This window comes from Polypterus senegalus, chromosome 16, assembly GCF_016835505.1.
Source record: "Polypterus senegalus isolate Bchr_013 chromosome 16, ASM1683550v1, whole genome shotgun sequence".
Classification (NCBI taxonomy): domain Eukaryota; kingdom Metazoa; phylum Chordata; class Cladistia; order Polypteriformes; family Polypteridae; genus Polypterus; species Polypterus senegalus.
In genome coordinates this window covers 8,467,777-8,487,796 of record NC_053169.1, presented here as the reverse complement: position 1 = coordinate 8,487,796, position 20,020 = coordinate 8,467,777, and the positions used below count along the sequence as shown (strand labels likewise).

The 20,020-nt window shown below is 43.4% G+C and overlaps 1 protein-coding gene across 1 annotated transcript in view; it reads left to right on the top strand.

Moving 5' to 3' along the window:
* The window catches only part of col21a1 (collagen, type XXI, alpha 1), a 211,993-nt gene that overhangs the window by 16,461 nt on the left and 175,512 nt on the right, over window positions 1–20,020 (top strand). Inside the window, exons 2-3 of the mRNA XM_039738189.1 lie at window positions 6,960–7,086; window positions 13,168–13,728. Coding sequence (XP_039594123.1) covers window positions 6,987–7,086; window positions 13,168–13,728 — 661 coding nt within the window. The 5' untranslated portion in view covers window positions 6,960–6,986. The remainder of the gene's footprint in view (window positions 1–6,959; window positions 7,087–13,167; window positions 13,729–20,020) is intronic.

Sequence of the window (20,020 nt, the reverse complement as noted above, 5' to 3'; positions counted from 1 at the left end):
CAGTCCTCTCCACTTATTTCTTCCAAAAAAACATCAAGTCGAGTTTTGAAAGTCCCTAACGTCTTACTGTCTACCACACTACTTGGTCGCTTATTCCAAGTGTCTATCGTTCTTTGTGTTAAGAAAAACTTCCTAATGTTTTTTTGAAATTTCCCCTTCACAAGTTTTGAACTGTGGCCCCGTGTTCTTGATGAACTCATTTTAAAGTCACCTTCTTGATCCACTGGTCTCATTCCCTTCATCATTTTAAACACTTCAGTCAGGTCTCTTCTTCATCTCCTTAAGGCTCAGCTCTTGTAATCTTTCCTCTTAACTCATCCCCTGTTGCCCTGAACCATCCTAGTTGTTGTTCTCTGGACCTTCTCCAGTGCCGTTATGTCCTTTTTGTAGCCTGGAGACCCAAACTGCATGCAGGACTACAGATGAGGCCTCACCAGTGTGTTATAACGCTTCAGCATTTGAACAATCCAGCTCAACAAACTTCACCAGTCCTGTCCACTTCATTCTTCCAAAATAAGATTAAGTTGAATTTTGACCAAAACTTGGTCACTTATTCCATGTGTCTCTGGTTCTGTATGTGAAGAAAAAATGTACCCTTCACAAGTTTCCAACTGTACCTCCGTGTCCTTCATGAATCTAATTTTAGAGTTATAGTCTCAATCCACTGCACTAATTCCCTTCATCATTTTGCACACCTCAGTCAGGTCTCCTCTTCATCTCCTTAAGGCTCAGCTCTTTTAATCTTTCCTCATCACTCATCCCCTGTAGCCCTGGACTCAGCCCAGTCACTCTTCTCTGGACCTTCTCTTGTGCTGTTATGTCCTTTTTATAGCCTGGAGACCCAAACTGCACCCAGGACTCCAGATGAGGCCTCACCAGTGTGTTATAAAGCCTGAGCAGAACCTCCTGTGACTTGTACTCCACACATCAAGGCGCTATATAACCTGACATTCTGTTAGCCTTCTTAATGGCTTCTGAACACTGTCTGGAAGTTGATATCTTAGAACCCACTGTGACTCCTAAATTCTTCTCATAAGGTGTGCTCTTGATTTTCAGAACTCCCATTGTGCATTCAGACCTCATATTTGGACTTTTTATGTGTAACCCTTTACATTAACTGACATTAATTGTCATCTGCCACAAATCTGCTGTCCAAGTCCCATAATCAGCCTAGTTGCTCCTCTCTGGACCTTCTCTTGTGCTGTTATGTCCTTTTTGTAGCCTGAAGACCAAAACTGCATACAGGACTCCAGACGAGGCCTCACCAGTGTGTTATAAAGCTTGAGCAGAACCTCCTGTGACTTGTACTCCACACATCAAGGCGCTATATAACCTGACATTCTGTTAGCCTTCTTAATGGCTTCTGAACACCGTCTGGAAGTTGATAGTGTCGAGTCCACTATGACTGCTAAATCCTTCTCATAAGGTGGAGTCTCGATTTTCAGAACTCCCATTGTGTATTCAAACCTCACATTTTTACTTCATACATGTAATTCTTTACATTTAGGGACACTAAATTTCATCTGCCACAAATCTGCCCAAGCCTGTATGCTATCCAAGGTTAGGTTAGGTTAGGTTTAGTGTGTGGGAGGACAAATGGAGTACACATTGGAAAACCCACCCAAACACAGGGGGAACAAACCAACTGCACACGTACAAAATCCAGGTGCAAGACCTGAACGCCAGATGCTGGGGCGGTGAAGCACCTTTACTAAACACTGTGCCACCATGCCATCCTACAAGATTAACCTCTCCATGTGTCTGCTTAGCTGATACTTTAAGCTCAAGTGATTCACAAATCACAGTGGGGTTGTTTCCATATGTCAGTAAGGGACTTGGCTTGGTGAAAGAGCTAGCAGTGGGGAGTGGAAATGTGGACAGTTCGATATTTTGACACTAGGGGGCGACATTGTGCACAAAATAATACATCACACTGCATCCCAATTTTAATTTAATAAGTTCTTCTTATTCAAATGATGGTGAGAAATGGGCGCAAGACTGAAACCCATCCTGGGTAAAGGATATATTTTTACAAAGCATTAAATACATTTCGTTTTTTACTTTATCTGAGACGTGCTTTGCAGCACTTATTAATTAATGGGGAAGTATTCCAGAAAGTGTCAAACAAGTTATTTCACAATGGAGAAGAAAAAAAAAGGCAACAAATCTGTCAGTTCAGCATAATTAATGGCGCTGCCTGGCCCACCATTGGAATAAATTAACCCAACCCCAAACCACTATGGCGGCTCTGAAATAATTACCTTCAAAATCCCAAAGGCAAAGTTTTACGTTTCCAGTTAGCCTGGTGAAATGCATTTGATATTAAAACCTTAGACACGTCCTTAAAATCTGCTGACAGCTGGATCAGCCCACCTCGAAACTCAAGAGCAATAAATTTAAACCTGACACCTTTCCATTATCAAAGGAAATGCACTGCAAACGTTCAGCCATTATTTTAGGTGTCACCAGGGCTTCCAGGCTCATAAAAAAAAAAAAAAAAATGATAGCCCAAGGACAGATTAAAAATAACCAGAAAAATAGTCCAATACCTGAGGTAGAGAAAATGACACACTGGAAAGCAGGCAGGGGGCAGTGTTGAGAGGAGAGGGGTAGGGACCTACCCCTTCAGAGATATTTCAGAGGGATAGAATGGGTATATACCATCACACAACTGGGTGGGGGGGTCTTACAATGAACATATGCAAGTGTGAGTAGGAGGCGGAGGAAGGCTGGAAAATAGCCCAAAATACCCTCTGTTTCAAAAATAGCCCAACTGGGCAGGAAAACTTGACTACACTGTGCGTCACCTTCTCCCTATCCAGTCTTCCTCCTTTTAGAGGAGTTGGGGTTCCTAACGCCGGAAAAGGGTGGAGTGCCCTCTCAGGGTTGGAGGCAAGATCCTGCCCCAAGTGGAGGAGTTCAAGTATCTCGGGTCTTGTTCACGAATGAGGGAAGAATGGAGTGGGAAACCGCTAGGCGGATTGGTACTGCGTCCACAGTGATGCGGGTTCTGCATCGCTCTGTCGTGGTGAAAAAGGAGCTGAGCCGTAAGGCAAAGCTCTCAATTTACCGGTCATCCTACGTTCCTACCCTCACCTGTGGTCATGAGCAGTGGGTAGTGACCGAAAGAACGAGATCACGAATACAAGCGGCTGAAATGAGTTTCCTCTGCAGGGTGTCTGGGCTTCTTTCCCTTAAAGATAGGGTGAGAAGCTCAGTCATCCGGGAGGAGCCCAGAGTAGAGCTACTGCTCCTCCGTATTGAGAGGAGTCAGATGAGATGTCTCGGGCATCTGATCAGGATGCCTCCCTAGTGAGTTGTTCTGGGCACGTCTAACTGGGAGGAGGGACACGCTGGAGGGACTATGTCTCTTGGCTGGCCTGGGATCGCCTCGGGTTTCCCCCGGAAGAGCTAGTAGAAGTGGCCAGGGAGAGTGAAGTCTGGGCATCTCAGCTTAAGCCGCTGCCCCCTTCGCGATCCGATCTAAGCAGATAAGCAGAAGAGGACGGATGGATGGGAATCCTAACAGAGCTCCTCTCAGTGACAGAGCATTTCTCTTTCTCAACATGTTCAGCCCAATAGGTAAGCACAGTCTTCACTAGCAGCATCAGGTGCAAGTCAGCAGTAGGCCTTGGATGGGACATTTGTCCAATGGGGGACACACTCATCCACACTGAACCAGTGAAGAGGCTCCATTCCATCCTAACATGAATTTGTTTGGAACTGGTGGGGTCAAATTATAGGAAGGTATGGGTAAGAGCCATGTAGATGATGACCAAGCTTGGAATATTGGAACCCTTATGACAAGAATGGGCCATCCAGCCTAACAAGCTCATCCATGTTCTTCACCGATGGGCATTGCCCATTCTGCCGGTCTTTAAGTGGTGCATGAGGCCTGTGAAGACAGCAGATTTAACAGGGGTGAAGAAATCCAGCTTAACCAAACTCCCACCTACATTCCAACAACAGTCTGCAACAGGATCAGCCTGTAACTTCATCTGATAACAAAACTGGAAATCGGAGTTGAAGTGACTGCAGAGCCATCCAGACCAAAGGCACTCAATTGACAACAGTGATGGACAAAATAACACACCTATGTGCAGACACTTATCTGTCACGAGAGATCACATCAGGTAAAGGGGGCAATGGACGCCTCTCTGACAATGTCGTCTTACACCCTCTGATACCCAATCCTCTCTGAAACCAAAATACTGATGAGCTGCCCTACCGTTGGGAAGCTGACAGTCTCTTCTGTTTGTGGACCTGAAAGCTGGCATCCACTCTGCCAAGTCAAGCTCTGTGCCGGTGACTGAGCCCAGTCTGAGAAGATTGAGAAACAGCCATTTACTTCAAGGAGGGAACTTCAGCATCTGAACTCTTCTACCAGAAAGAGCAACGCCTTTCCCTTTGAGGTTGCAGACGTCACAGCAACGGGCCTAACTGAGGAAAGCACGGCACCCCTCGACCAAAGGACCACGTTGCAAAGAGAAAGACAAAAATGAGTCCTCCATTTCAACCGAGACCAACAAGAACGACAACTCCACACAACATCAGACATCATCTTTAAAGATGTGTAACATCGTGCGTAGAATTCAGACTAAAATATGGCATACAGACAATAACGGAAATGTGCGTACGCACAAAGAAATTCAGATGCGTAAAGCTGTGCATAAGCAAAATTCCATGGACTTTCCCTTTCCAAATCTCAGTCAATAGCCCCACCCCGACTCCTCCCTGAATGTTGCATATCATGAATATGCAAATCAATATAAAAGGCTCCTTCCGTATAGTGCTTTGTTAAAAGACAAGAGTGGAAAAAAGAAGAATTTTAGTGAACGAGAAGTGGAGGTCCCACTCAGTGAAGTGGAGATAAGGAGAAATGTACTATTTGTTGGCTTAGGCATTGGTATAAGCAACAAAAGGAAATTGAAGAAGTGGCACTCAAAAGTTCAAGTTCAGAAAGTCGCACAGTGCCCGAAATAAAAAAGAAATGGTGAGACGTCAAAGTCGACGTGAGAAGGTTGGGTGTCTTCTTCTCTGTGGCCCTAATTTGCTTCCATATGACTCACAGACTCTTGTCTTTTCACATCGACTTTGACGTCTGACTACATCTTTTTTGAAATCCTTCTGTCGTCTGGACTGGATGGGGTGCGGCTTCTCTGGTTCAGTTGCCCTCACTGGGCATCTTCTCTGAACTATGAAGGAGAAAAGACCGTTAGTGACAGCGCCACCTCTCGTCCCAGAGTGGTACTGCATACTTCAGGTGAGTTTGGAATGGTGGTCCTCTGCAGCACATGTGTAACAAGACATAAAAATATACTGATATAAATTTAAATTAAATAAATTCAAGCTGGGGGAGAAAAAGTACAAGAGAGTCATGAAGGTGATGGGTTAAAAGGTCACTGCTGTTGTCTCCTCTCTGTCCGAGATTGCGGATGAGAACTGAAAACTCTGCACAGCAAATTTTCTCGAGTCGTTTCTAAGCTCCGTTTGTCCGACTTTGACACTTCTGGTTCTCGTTTGGTTTCGGTGTCTTTGTTCATCATTTTTTTTTTCCCGGTTACGACTAAGCTTTGGTTTTTTTTTGGATTATGTCTCTTCTCCCATGTTCTCCGTGTTTCCAAAATAGGAGTAACGATGGATTTAATAATAATACTAATGACTTTCCACATTCACGACACTTCACAAATATTCAAAGGGTTCAATAGGGACACAGGCACGGGGGGGGGCGGGAGTGGGGGGTCTCGCTAAACAACAAGCATTTGCTGTCTTGCTATCTGCCAAGCTCTCCAGTCATTTTTCACGATGGCAGGGGAGGATTATGTGCTCATCCTCCATAATTTAATGACATGTACCCGGCCTCAGAGTGCAGCCCTACTTTGTTACACATTTTGAAGTTTTACTGCGGGCCATCACTCACAGCATTTAAAGCAAAACTCAGGCCAGCTGATGCGTTTTTTACTTTAATTTGCAATTCATGTTGGACCAGTTACTTTGAAAATGATGTGCAGATGCCGAGTTATTAATTCGGCATTTCGGCTGATGGCTTGCAATCCCAAAAATCTTGTGTTCCCGTTGTTTTGATGATTGCCACATTACGACAGATTTAAAAAGGGCCATTTGTGTGTCTGAATCGAATAGATAGCACCTTTCTTTACAGAACACAGCCACGGGCAGCGTGACACGGTTAAAGCTTTAACAAAAAACGCCAAATGTATTGAAAAATATAGCGCCTTTCGGAAAGTCTCAGACCCCTTCACTTTTACACATTGTGATATGTCGCAGCCTTGTGCTCAAATCACGTCCATTCGTTTTTTTACCCTCATCCAGCAACACTCAACACCCCAGGAAGGGCAAAACCAAAAACAGGAGTTTAGAAATTGAGGCAAATTTATTAAAAATACAAAAAATAAAAAACGGAAGGATCCCGTGTATAGAAGTATTCAGACCCTTCGCTATGACACTTGACATTTGGCTCAGGTGCATCCCATTCTGTTGCTCGTCACTGAGATGTTTCTGCACCTCATTTGGAGTCCACCTGTGGTCAGTTCAGTCCATCAGTAGGGGCACACAGCTGTCTATTGGGGGTCTGCCAGGCTGTGAGGTCCAAGGAATGGCCTGCTGAGCCGACAGACAGGATTGTGTTGAGGTGCGGATTTTCTCTTCACTCTGCACACCTCCGACTAGAAAAATAACAGCAGGCCAGCTCACCTGCAGAAATTCTCAGACGATTCTGCCCTTATGGGGGGTATTTGATGAGGAGGAGAAGTCAGGGGGAGAAGTTTGAGATCTGTCGGTAACTAAACATCATCCAAACCAAGGAACTGCTAACGACTTTCACCGCAGCCAAGAGCCCGGGTACCACTCAGGGAGTGGATGTGGAAAACAAGCGTGTGGGCTGCTGGCCTTTGGAAGTTGGATGTTGATTCAGTTTTGTGTTCTCTTTCTTTTTCAAACAGAGGTGTACAAGTTTCTCAACTTTTGTCATGGCTACCGAAAGGACATCCCTGAGACTCTTTCTTCCAGCGTTATTGGCCCTTTTCATCAGACATGCTGCTGTGGCACAGGAGGAGGATATGAGATCAAGTAAGATTATTACTCTGGCAAAAATGAAGCTTTGTTCTTCTGCCTTCAGCTTTTCTTCCCAGTTCAAAAGATACAAGCAGAGGGCATGAGCAGATAGGAGTGGGTAATGTTAAACGTTTAAATGGGCATCGTGGCAACCCTCAGTTCACATATACTGCAATATGGGGGGCCTGGTGTGTGTGTGTGGGCCCAAGAAAAAGAGAGGGAAGAGAAAAAGAGCAGCGGCCGAGTCACAGGCCCCCTCAGTGTCTTGGTGCAGTTTAACCCTGCTTCGCCATGTTGGGGTTCTCTCCAGGACTCCACTCATTTCTGTCTTTGCTGTTGTTATTATTGGCTGGCACTTCAATCATTTGGTTCTTTGTTGTTATTGTACACTTGACTGAGGCCTTCATCCACACCTATGAGATGTGGGAAAACTGGCTGGTATAGCAGGGATCTGTTTCTTCATTATTAGTATTATCATTATTATTATTGCATAATTGGACAGCACTCCCGTTTTATTGTTTTCTATAATTATTAAATAATTGGCTGGCACTACAGTTATGTATTTCTTTATCATTTTTGCATAACTAGCTGGCACTCTAATTATTTATTTCTTTATTACCATGTAATTGGCTTGCACCCCAGTTATTTATATCTTTAATAATAATTTATAACTGCATAGCACTCCAGTTACTTATTCCTTTTTTATTGAGTAATTAGCTGCCACCACAGTTATTTATTTCTTTATTATTATATTATTACTTAATTTGCTGTCTTTATTATTATTGCAAAATAAGCGCACTTGAGTTATTTATTTATTTTTCTATTTCTATTATATAATTAACAGGGGCTTCAATTATTTCTTTATTATTATATTATTAGGGTTAGGGTATCATTTGCTGGTCTGTGGTGGGCTGGCACCCTGCCTTGCGCCCTGTGTTGGCCGGCATTGGCTCCAGCAGACCCCCGTGACCCTGTAGTTAGGGTATAGTGGGTTGGATAATTGATGGTTGGATGGATAATTCGCTGGTACTCTAGTTATTTATGTCTTTATTATTATTTCATAATTAGCTGACACTACAGTTATTTATTTATTTTTCTATTATTTTAGTTGGCACTTCAGTTATTTAATTCTTTATTATTACTGTATAATTGGCTGTCACCATTGTCATTTGTTTCTTTATTATTATTGCATAATTAGCTGACACTTGAGTTATTTATTTATTTTTATATTATTATTATATAATTATCAGGTGCTTCAGTTATTTCTTTATTATATTATTATAACATTTTCTGTTTAATTTCTCTACATTCATAATGGCTAACACAGTACAACACTCTAGTACTACTGGTACTCTAGTAATTTATGTCTTTATCATTATTGCATGATTAGCTGACACTACAGTTATTTATTTATTTTTCTATTATTTTAGTTGGCACTCCAGTTATTTAATTCTTTATTATTACTGTATAATTGGCTGTCACCATTGTCATTTGTTTCTTTATTATTATTGCATCATTAGCTGGCACTGCTGTTATTTATTTCTTACCGTTATATAATTGGTTGGCACTCTAGTTATTCATGACTTCATTATTATTGCATAATTAGCTGACAATACAGCTGTTAATTAATTTTTCTATTATTTTTATTATATAATTGGCTGGCACTACAGTTGGGTAGATATTGTATTACTGGCTGGCACTCATGTTCTTTCTGTCTTTTTGTTATTGCATAACTTGCTGGCACTCCAGTTATTTATTGTTCCCCTATTATTACATTGTTAGCTGGCACTATGGTTATTTCTTTATTATTATTATTATCATCGTGCATTTAGCTGATGCCTTTCTCCACGCCCAAGAGATGTGCCAGTTTTGTCCACTAGCAGGGTATGTGAGTGTGTGTGTGTGGAGTGTGTGCCCCACTTCGAGGGTCAGTGTTCTTTTCGATTTCGGGCTAAGTGTCTCACTTGGGGTCACATAGGCAGTCAAAGGTGGGCGCTGAACTGGCCAGCCTGTGGTTAAGATTTCAATGCCTCAGCCGTCATGCCACACTGCCTGTCTGTCTGTTCTCCTTCCACGTCCCAAAGGCCGATTATGGGTTCTGCGTCGGCCCCTATGAGTGTAGTGGAGCGTCACAGTCCTTCTTAAAAGGACAGAAAAGTTCAATCAAAGCTTCTGTATATGGAAAGACTGAAGGGACGAAATCTACTGAGCCAAAGCAAGGAGATGCTGTGCAGACAACGCCACCCATCCATTATCAAAGCGGTTTAATCGAGTTCAAGTGGTGGAGGTCCCAGCCTCTCACAACAGCAATGTGTGTAGGACCAGGAGCCAGTCGACTCTTACACACATTGACACTGGGCCAGGTGTGTCCAGAGTACCTGCAGTTCAAAGACGTCCAAAGAAAATCCAAATGGACAGGAGGACAGCGAGCAGATGGGACAACAAGCAATAACCGGAGGGGCCTTTGGTGCTAAACATCAAATCACAGTGCTGTCCTCTTGAGAGCGCATGTGGAAAAAAATTGAAATTATGGAGGCAATGGGGATGGTGTGCACCCATTTTATTTGAAGAAGAATGTGGGGCCACATATGGAAACAGGTTAGGAGGAAATGGCAGGCATACATAAGATAAAAAGAAGAGCGTGAATATATGGAAGCAGCTGTCTGGCAGCAGAATCTCAAATAGCACCTGAGGGAGCCACAAATTTGGAATATGCACAGATCTGCTTAGCAGGAGCTGGTGATTTGTGGTGGGCTGGACAGCCTGCTATGTTTTATTAAATGCTTTGTAATCCTAATGAGGAGCCATCGCTTTACCGACTTGGGCCATTCCAACGCAAGGCGCTGGAGCTCCAGAGCTTCTGTGGGCAGAATTAGGCACATCACCTGCATGGGCTACCAGCACGGGGCAAACTCACAGGGCAGACCCCCGCTGACTCGCGCCAGAGAACCAGGCAAATGAATTATTTGTATTATTTTAGTGGCCCAAGTATTTAAACAAAATGCTACCAAGTCCACCTCAGGCAGAGGGTGCAAAAAGTATGGTATGGGCAAAAGCAAGCAGCATATGAGGCACAAAGAGAAAATGACCAACGATACGTAGACAGAAAGACAGACAGGAGAGGCACTAAAAAACAGGCAGATAGAGTGAAAGGCACTATATAATAGATATATACTGTAGACGAGTGAGGAACTGCAAGTCCTAGACAAAGAAATGTCAGTCCACCAGATTGGTCATCCCTGTCTACTTCTGTCAGGTTTAACTGAAATACAGGTGCCCAGAGGCACAACAACAATAAAATAATAACAATGAAATTAGACCCGGCTGGGCTTAGATCACGTTTAGGTCGGGACACAGGATCTCACGCCTCCTTCTGGTGACCTCACAATGTAAAGTGGAAAAACCTGAAGGGGCAGAGTCAGGTGCCCTAGGTGGACATCTTCTCTGTGTTACTGGAGAAAAAAAGAGAGGGCGTGGTTAGCGATAGCGCCCCCTCTTGACCTGGGGTGGCACCACATACTTTAGATAGATAGATAGAGTGCATCCGGAAAGTATTCACAGCGCATCATCACTTTCTCCACATTTTGTTATGTCACAGCCTTATTCCAAAATGGATTAAATTCATTTTCTTCCTCAGAATTCTACACACAACACCCCATAATGACAACATGAAAAAAGTTTACTTGAGGTTTTTGCAAATTTATTAAAAATAAAAAAACGGAGAAATCGCATGTCCATAAGTATTCCCAGCCTTTGCCATGAAGCTCCAAATTGAGTTCAGGTTCATCCTGTTTCCCCTGATCATCCTTGAGATGTTTCTGCAGCTTCATTGGAGTCCACCTGTGGTCAATTCAGTTGACTGGACATGATTTGGAAAGGCACACACCTGTCTATAGAAGGTCCCACATCTGACAGTTCATGTCAGAGCACAAACCAAGCATGAAGTCAAAGGAATTGTCTGTAGACCTCCGAGACAGGATTGTCTCGAGGCACAAATCTGGGGAAGGTTACAGAAAAATGTCTGCTGCTTTGAAGGTCCCAGTGAGCACAGTGGCCTCCATCATCCATAAGTGGAAGAAGTTCAAAACCACCAGGACTCTTCTTAGGGCTGGCCGGCCATCTAAACTGAGCGATCGGGGGAGAAGGGCCTTAGTCAGAGAGGTGACCAAGAACCCAATGGTCACTCTGTCAGAGCTCCAGAGGTCCTCTGTGGAGAGAGGAGAACCTTCCAGAAGGACAACCATCTCTGCAGCAATCCACCAATCAGGCCTGTATGGTAGAGTGGCCAGACGGAAGCCACTCCTTAGTAAAAGGCACATGGCAGCCCGCCTGGAGTTTGCCAAAAGGTACCTGAAGGACTCTCAGACCATGAGAAACAAACTTCTCTGGTCTGATGAGACAAAGATTGAACTCTTTGGTGTGAATGGCAGGCGTCACGTTTGGAGGAAACCAGGCACCGCTTATCACCAGGGCAATACCATCCCTACAGTGAAGCATGGTGGTGGCAGCATCAGGAACTGGGAGACTAGTCAGGATAAAGGGAAAGATGACTGCAGCAATGCACAGAGACATCCTGGATGAAAACCTGCTCCAGAGCGCTCTTGACCTCAGACTGGGGCGACGGTTCATCTTTCAGCAGGACAACGACCCTAAGGACACAGCCAAGATATCAAAGGAGTGGCTTCAGGACAACTCTGTGAATGTCCTTGAGTGGCCCAGACTTGAATCCGATTGAACATCTCTGGAGATCTTAAAATGGCTGTGCACCGACGCTTCCCATCCAACCTGATGGAGCTTGAGAGGTGCTGCCAAGAGGAATGGGCGAGACTGGCCAAGGATATTAGTGCCAAGCTTGTGGCATCATATTCAAAAAGACTTGAGGCTGGAATTGCTGCCAAAGGGGCATCGACAAAGTATTGAGCAGAGGCTGTGAATACTTATGGACATGGGATTTCTCCGTTTGTTTATTTTTAATAAATTTGCAAAAACCTCAAGTAAACTTTTTTCACGTTGTCATTATGGGGTGTTGTGTGTAGAATTCTGAGGAAGAAAATGAATTTAATCCATTTTGGAATAAGGCTGTGACATAACAAAATGTGGAACAAGTGATGAAGCGCTGGGAATACTTTCCGGATGCACTGTAGATAGATAGATAGATAGATAGATAATGAAATGCACTATATAATAGACAGACAGACAGATAGATAGATAGATAGATAGATAGATAGATAGACAGACAGACAGATAGATAGATAGATAGATAGATAGATAGATAGATAGATAGATAATGAAATGCACTATATAATAGACAGACAGATAGATAGATAGATAGATAGATAGATAGATAGATAGATAGATAGATAGATAGATAGATAGATAGATAGATAATGAAAGGCACTATATAATAGATTACACACCTCAGATGAGCCCGTGAGGTGACCCTTTGATGCACGTGTGTTAAAAAGGTCACCTGCAAATAGTAGAAACCGCTTTGGTAAATTTGACACAATTAAGACTAATCAGCAGCAACCAATAGAAGCGAAGACATTTGTTTATAAGAATGATAATAATACAAATGTCAAATGAAATGATTACCTTACTGTTTTTTGAAATATTTTTTAAAAATGTGAATATTTTTGAATGTTTAGAATGTTGCGGTGGGCTGGTGCCCTGCCCAGGGATTTGTTCCTGCCTTGCACCCTGTGTTGGGTGGGATTGGCTCCAGCAGACCCCCGTTACCCTGTGTTAGGATATAGCGGGTTGAATGATGGATGGATGTTTAGATTATGTGTGAGGATTATTCTTTCATCATGTTCTCCCCGTGTCTGCGTGGGTTTCCTCCCACAGTCCAAAGACATGCAGGTTAGGTGCCTTGACGATTCTAAATTGTCCCTAGTGTGTACTTGGTGTGTGTGTGTGTGTGTGTGCGCGCCCTGCCCGGGGTTTGTTTCCTGCTTTGCACCCTGTGTTGTCTGGGATTGGCTCCAGCAGACCCCCGTCACTCTGTAGTTAGGATATAGCGGGTTGGATAATGGATGGATGGATGATCCTTCGTATCGCTGGCTAACGCTTCCTTTCTGCTTTTCTCCCCCGCAGGTTGCAGGACGGCTCCCAGTGATCTCGTATTTATTTTAGATGGCTCCTGGAGTGTGGAAGACACAAATTTTGAAATTGTGAAAAAGTGGCTGGTGAACATTACCTCAAACTTTAACATTGGTAGCACTTTTACGCAAGTGGGGGTGATCCAGTACAGCGATAACCCCGTATTGGAAATTCCTCTGGGAACTCATTCTTCCAGTGAAGACCTCCTAAGTGACATGGAGTCCATCAGTTACATGGGAGGAAACACCAGAACGGGAGAAGCGATAAAATTTGCAGATAAACAAATGTTTGCCATGTCAGAAAGAGCCCCGAACGGCGTCACGAAAATTGCAGTGGTGCTCACGGACGGGAAATCCCAGGATGAAGTGAAAGATGCAGCCGAAGAGGCGAGAAACAACAAAATTACCCTCTTCGCCATTGGAGTTGGGCCAGAAATCAAAGACGACGAGCTGAAAGCCATCGCCAACAAGCCGCCGTCCACCTACGTGTTCCACGTCGAAGAGTATATCGTCATTTCCAAAATAAGAGAAGTGATGAGACAGAAGCTCTGTGAAGGTACCAGTAAATTATAACGTCCAGTTTTATTTGGCATTGCTGTGTCCACCACTTTGGTTAGAGCTGCTGTTGCCTTACTACGTCAGAAGATTGAGTCCTGGCTTGGTCTCGGCTTTTTATACTGCTCAAAAAAATGAAAGGACCCCTTTGTAATGAGAGTACAGCATCGAGTTAATGACACTCGTGGGCTGTTGATCTGGTCAGTAAAGTAGCAGAGCGGCTTGTTCATCGGTTTCAGCTGCTTTGGTGCACTAGAGGGGGGGGCAACAATGAGACGACCCCCAAAACAGGAATGAATTGGTTAACAGATGGAGGCCACTGACATTTTCTCTCCTCATCTGTTTTGTCATTTGTTTTGCATTTGGCTACGGTCAGTGTCACTACTGGTGTCACATGAGGCCATACCTGGACCCTACAGAGCTGGCACAGGTAGTCCAACTCCTCCAGGATGGCACATCAATACGTGCCTCTCATTGCCAGAAGGTTTGCTGTGTCTCCGAGCACAGTCTCAAGGTCATGGAGGAGATTCCAGGAGACAGACAGGCAGTTACTCCAGGAGAGCTGGACAGGGCCCCTCATAGAAGGTCCTTAACCCATCAGCAGGACCCACTGGTATCTGCTACTTTGGGCAAGGAGGAACAGGATGAGCACTGGCAGAGCCTACAAAATGACCTCCAGCAGGCAGGCCGGCCACTGGTGTGAATGTCTCTGACCAAACAATCAGAAACAGACTTCATGAGGGTGGCCTGAGGGCCCGACAATGTCCTCTAGTGGGCACTGTGGAGCTCGATTGGCATTTTCCATAGAATACCAGAATTGGCAGGTCCAGCACAGGCACCCATTGCTTTTCACAGATGAGAGCAGGTTCACCCTGAGCACATGTGACAGACGTGAAAGGGTCTGGAGAAGCCGTGGAGAACGTTATGCTACCTGTAACATCGTTCAGCATGACCGGTTTGGTAGTGTGTCAGTGATGGTCCATATCCAAGGAGGGACACACAGACCTCTAGACAAGGCTAGACAACGGCACCTTGACTGCCATTAGGTATTGGGATGAAATCCTTGCACCTATTATCAGACCCAATGCTGGTGCAGGGTTTTCCACCTGGTGCACAACAATGCCCAGCCTCATGTGGCAAGAGGATGCAGGAATTGATACCATTGACTGGCTGGACCCCATGCTCACTCGCCTGACCTCAATCCAATAGAACACCTCTGGGTGAGACATTATGTTTCGGTCCATCTGACGCCTCAGACTGTCCAGGAGCTCAGTGATGCCCTGGTTCTGATCTGGGAGGAGATCCCCCAGGACACCATGCGTTGTCTCATTAGGATGTTGTCAGGCATAGGGGTGGCATACAAACTACTGAGTACGAAATTTTTGGTCAAATGGACTCGCCTGCCAGCCTGCCGCATCCTTTTTTCCCTTTGATTTTCGTGGTGTCCCTCTGTAGGTTGATGATTTTCAATTCCATCCTTTCGTTCCTCACACATCACCATATCAGTTCATAGCAGTAGAGAGAGCCAGCAGGAATTTTGTTTCCCATTGAGATCTGATGGGTTTTCAAGGAGTTCCTTTAATGTTTTTGAGCAGTTTACATTCTCCACTGATTGCCTTCGGCCTTCTCATTTTCAACTGATTGTTGGTTCCATCGAAATGAATGGTAACACTGGTAAAACGCAGGCAAAAAAAATAAATAAAACGCACACACAAAACACACAATAAATAACAAAGAGCGTTTTTACATTTTAATCAGCAATGGCGGCTCTGCTATCTCTGATCTGACAGGTTCCTTTTTAAAAAGTCACAACTAGTGATGAGCAAACCACACTGAATTCCTTTTAACTCAAGTTTGGCGGAAGTGCAAAAATGTTCTGATCTCAGCGAAATGCAATGAAGTCAATGGGCTGGAGTCCTGGCTTGGGCTCGGCTTTTTACATTTTCCATTGATTGCCTTCAGCCTACTCATTTTATTTTTTTGCCCTCATCCCATAAATGTTGGTCTTAGAGGACGCGCTCAGAGGACACATCAGATGAATGCTGGGAACGCGTGGCAGCCATGATGCATGCGCATACGCGTTCTGAGCGCGAAGTATAAATGAGCCCTTAGGCAGATTACCTGTTATAAATGGTCCCAGTGTAAGCAAGTGTGGGAGTTTGTGTCGCCGTCCAGTCCAGTGTCCATTCCTGCTTTATGCCAGACATTGCACTCCAGTGTTGTACTGGGCAAAGGAGTCCACGAGATGGGATAGCGAAACTGGGGAAAATGAACTATGACAATAACCGGAGGCTGAAAGCTCTTAATACCCTAATTGCTCTTCATCATCATCTTCACTTGATTGCAAATGAGGTGGGTGTGCTGACATTCACAGTCTTTCACCGCTTTTCATGTTTGGCAGCCACTTTCCTTATCTGGTTGACCATTGGTGGAACATCCCGATTTACTCATTGGCCGATGTCGTTGTTGCACGACAAATTGTGGTCTGCCTCTGCTTTTCTTTCTGTAGTTCTCAGGCGGCGTGGAGAACGTGTTGGTTAGTAAGCTCAGTTCTTGGTTACCTGAGCCCATGTCTGACAAATCTCAGTTGTCTTTCTTGTATGATTGGAACCAAAGCTTCCACTTGAGTTCTTTTATCTAGCGAGTCCTTTGTTACTCCATCCAAGATTCTTGTAGTGAAACTGGGGAACATTAATATGTTTGCTGTGATAGTAACGGGAGGATGAAAGCCCTTAATTCCATAATTGCTCCTCCTCATCATCATCTTCACTTGACTGCAAACATTGTGGGTGTGCAGATGTTCACAGTCTTTCTCCATTTTTGGCAGAAAGTTTCCTTATCTTGTTGATTTTTGGTGAAACATCACGATTTACAAGTTGGCCGATGTAGTTGTTGCACGATAAACTTCTACTCTTGTCGTAGCTTTCAGGTGGCTCGTGGAGAACGTATTGGTTAATAAGCTTGGGTAATGGTTACCTGAGCCAGTGTCTGAGAAATCCAAGTTGTCTTTGTTGTATGGTTAGAACCAAAGCCTCCACTTGCATTCTTTCATCTGGCGAATCCTTTGTTACTCCATCCAAGAGTCTTGTAGTGAAACTGGGGAACATTAACATGTTTGCTGTGATAGTAACTGGAGGATGAAAACCTTTCATACCCTAATTGCTCATCATCATCATCATCTTCACTTGACTGCAAATATGGTAGGTGTGCAGATGTTAGCAGTCTTTCTCCATTCTTGCCAGCTGGTTTCCTTATCTCGCTAACCGTTGGTGGAACATCATGATTTACAAGTTTGCTCATGTAGTTGTTGCACGACAAACTTCTACTTCTCTTCTCATAGCTCTCAGGTGACTCATGGAGAACGTATTGGTTAATACGCTCAGTTCTTGGTTTCCTGAGCCAGTGTTTGAGAAATTCGAGTTGTGCTTGTTGTACGATTGGAACCAAAGCCTCCACTTGAGTTCTTTCATTCAGGGAATCCTTTGTTACTCCACCCAAGAGTCTTGTAGTGAAACTGGGGAACCTTAATATGATTGCTGTGATAGTAAGTGGAAAATGAAAGCTCTTAATTCCATAATTGCTCCTCCTCATTATCATCTTCACTTGACTGCAAATATCTTGGGCATGCAGATGTTCACAGTCTTTCTCCATTCTTGGCAGCTGCTTCCCTTATCTTGTTGACTGTTGGTGGAACATCACGATTTGCTTGTTGGTTGATGTAGTTATTGCATGACAATGGTGGTCTGCCTCTGCTTCTATTTCTGTAGTTCTCAGGTGACTCGTAGAGAACTTATTGGTTAGTAAGTTCAGTTCTTGGTTTCCTGAGCCAGCATCTGTGAAATCTGAGTTGTGTCTATTGTATAACTGGAACCAAAGCTTCCACTTGCTTTCTTTCATCTAGTGAGTCCTTTGTTACTCCACCCAAGAGTCTGATAGTGAAACTGGGGAACATTAAAATGTTTGCTGTGATAGTAACAGGAGGATGAAAGCTCTTAATACCCTGATTGCTTATCATCATCATCTTCACTTGACTCCAAATACGGTGAGTGTGCTGACATTCACAGTCTTTCACCGCTCTTCATGATTGGCAGCTGCTTCCCTTATCTCGTTGACCGTTGGTGGAACATCACGATTTGTTTGTTGGCCGATGTAGTTATTGCACAACAAACTTCTACTTCTCTTCTCGTAGCTGGAGAACGTATTGCTTAATAAACTTACTTCTTGGTTTCCTGAAGCCAGCGTGTGAGAAATCTGAGTTGTGTTTATTGTATGATTGGAACCAAAGCTTCCATTTGGATTCTTTCATCTAGCAAGTCCTTTGTTACTCCATGCAAGCATGTGATGTTGATCATTAGTGTTGAAGCTGTTCAGGCTTTTTACGAGCTTTTTAGAGATGGTGCAAAACTCGCTTCCATAAAGAAGTATGGGCTGGGTGTGTTATCGTGAAGTTTGTGAGACTTACAAGAAACATTTACGAGAATAATCTACTCCTGCCCTTGAAGGCTAGTTTCGGGCTCAGTGGCACCTCCTTGTGATTACACCCATAATGTGTGTGGATTCTCAGCAGAATACTTCTTTTGATTGAGACAAACACTTTCTTGAAGTCAACAAATACGACATGGAGTGATATATCTGTTTCGATTATTGAACTTGTTCCTTAAAGTAACATGCACTCCATTTACTCAGTGATGTGAAAAAGTAAGTACCCCCTTAACAAATGTTGACTTTTTTAACAAACACTACTGTACCTTGAAGGCCACATTACCCCTGAGGACAAAAATCCATCTATCTATCTATCTATCTATCTATCTATCTATCTATCTATCTATCTATCTATCTATCTATCTATCTATCTATCTATCTATCTATCTATCTATCTATCTATCTACCTAAGGATGCTGGGATAGACTCTGGCTCCTTTTGGACCATGGAAAAAGTGTCTTCCTAACTTGGATGGGTGGAAAGAATGTTCATATTGTACTTTAAATATATGGACCATATATATTCAGGCAGAAAGGCTGCTGCCTTTGTCTGTTCACATTTCTTGGCCCGTTTTGATGAAGTCTTCAATGAGTCATACGGCTGGGAGCTCCCAGCCTTGAATCCGAGGGAAGCCAAGTTTCCAGCCTTGGCTTATGTCCTCGAGGAATTTCTCTGCTGCTACTAGTGCTTGCAAAAAAAAAAAAAAAAAAAGCATGATGGAAAAAATCAGCAGACTGCTTATTGTATCACGCACGAATGAGCGCCATCTGACAGGGGCCCAGCAAACTCAAACAGGAACCAGCTGGACGCCTTCTGGTGGTCAGTGCCCTGGTGTTTAATACCTTGAGCTCTCATGAAGAAACAGAATTCAACAGAAGAGGGTAGAAGGCTTAAGATCATCAGACTATCAAGGTATATGACCAAACACTTCAGCTAGAAACTGAAAATGAGATGTCGTTATGGCTCTCCATCCTTTCCATGACATGTTCATCTGAGACACCTTTATCCACCAGCTCAGTTCACCCATTCTGCAAAGAACCAAAACTGGAACTGTTTATGTGGTTGCCTATGGCCTGCACACTACAGAGTGTCTCTCCTATTGTCCCCATCTTTAACCTGGGCAGCTCCATAAAGGCACATTATTGCAAGAGAAATATTGCGTTAGGGACACTAAATATGAAATGGCAACTGTGTATGTTAGGTGGTCTTGCACCTGGGTAATATTTTAAATATTTTGATTTGACTATTTTGCACCATGAGATTATGTTTCTGACAGAGTAAATTAATATATTTATCTATTTTAGAGTGCCTTTCATATCTATCTATCTATCTATCTATCTATCTATCTATCTATCTTATAGTGCCTTTCATATCTATCTATCTATCTATCTATCTATCTATCTATCTATCTATCTATCTATCCATCTATCTATCTATCTATCTTATAGTGCCTTTCATATCTATCTATCTATCTATCTATCTATCTATCTATCTATCTATCTATCTATCTATCTATCTATCTATCTATCATATAGTGCCTTTCACATCTATCTATCTATCTATCTATCTATCTATCTATCTATCTATCAAATTGTGCCTTTCATATCTATCTATTGTAGTGTGCCTATAGCTCCATCATCCTTCCAGTATGGAAAAACAAGCAGCTGATTTCATTGCAGGCTTCTGGGTTTAATACAGGAAGACCTGTGCATGCCATTTGTTGTATTTAAATCGACTGGATTGTATGCAGTGTTATTTTTTCTGGCAATAAAGTAAATAAGAAATATGCCCTTCAGAAAGAAGAAAGAGCT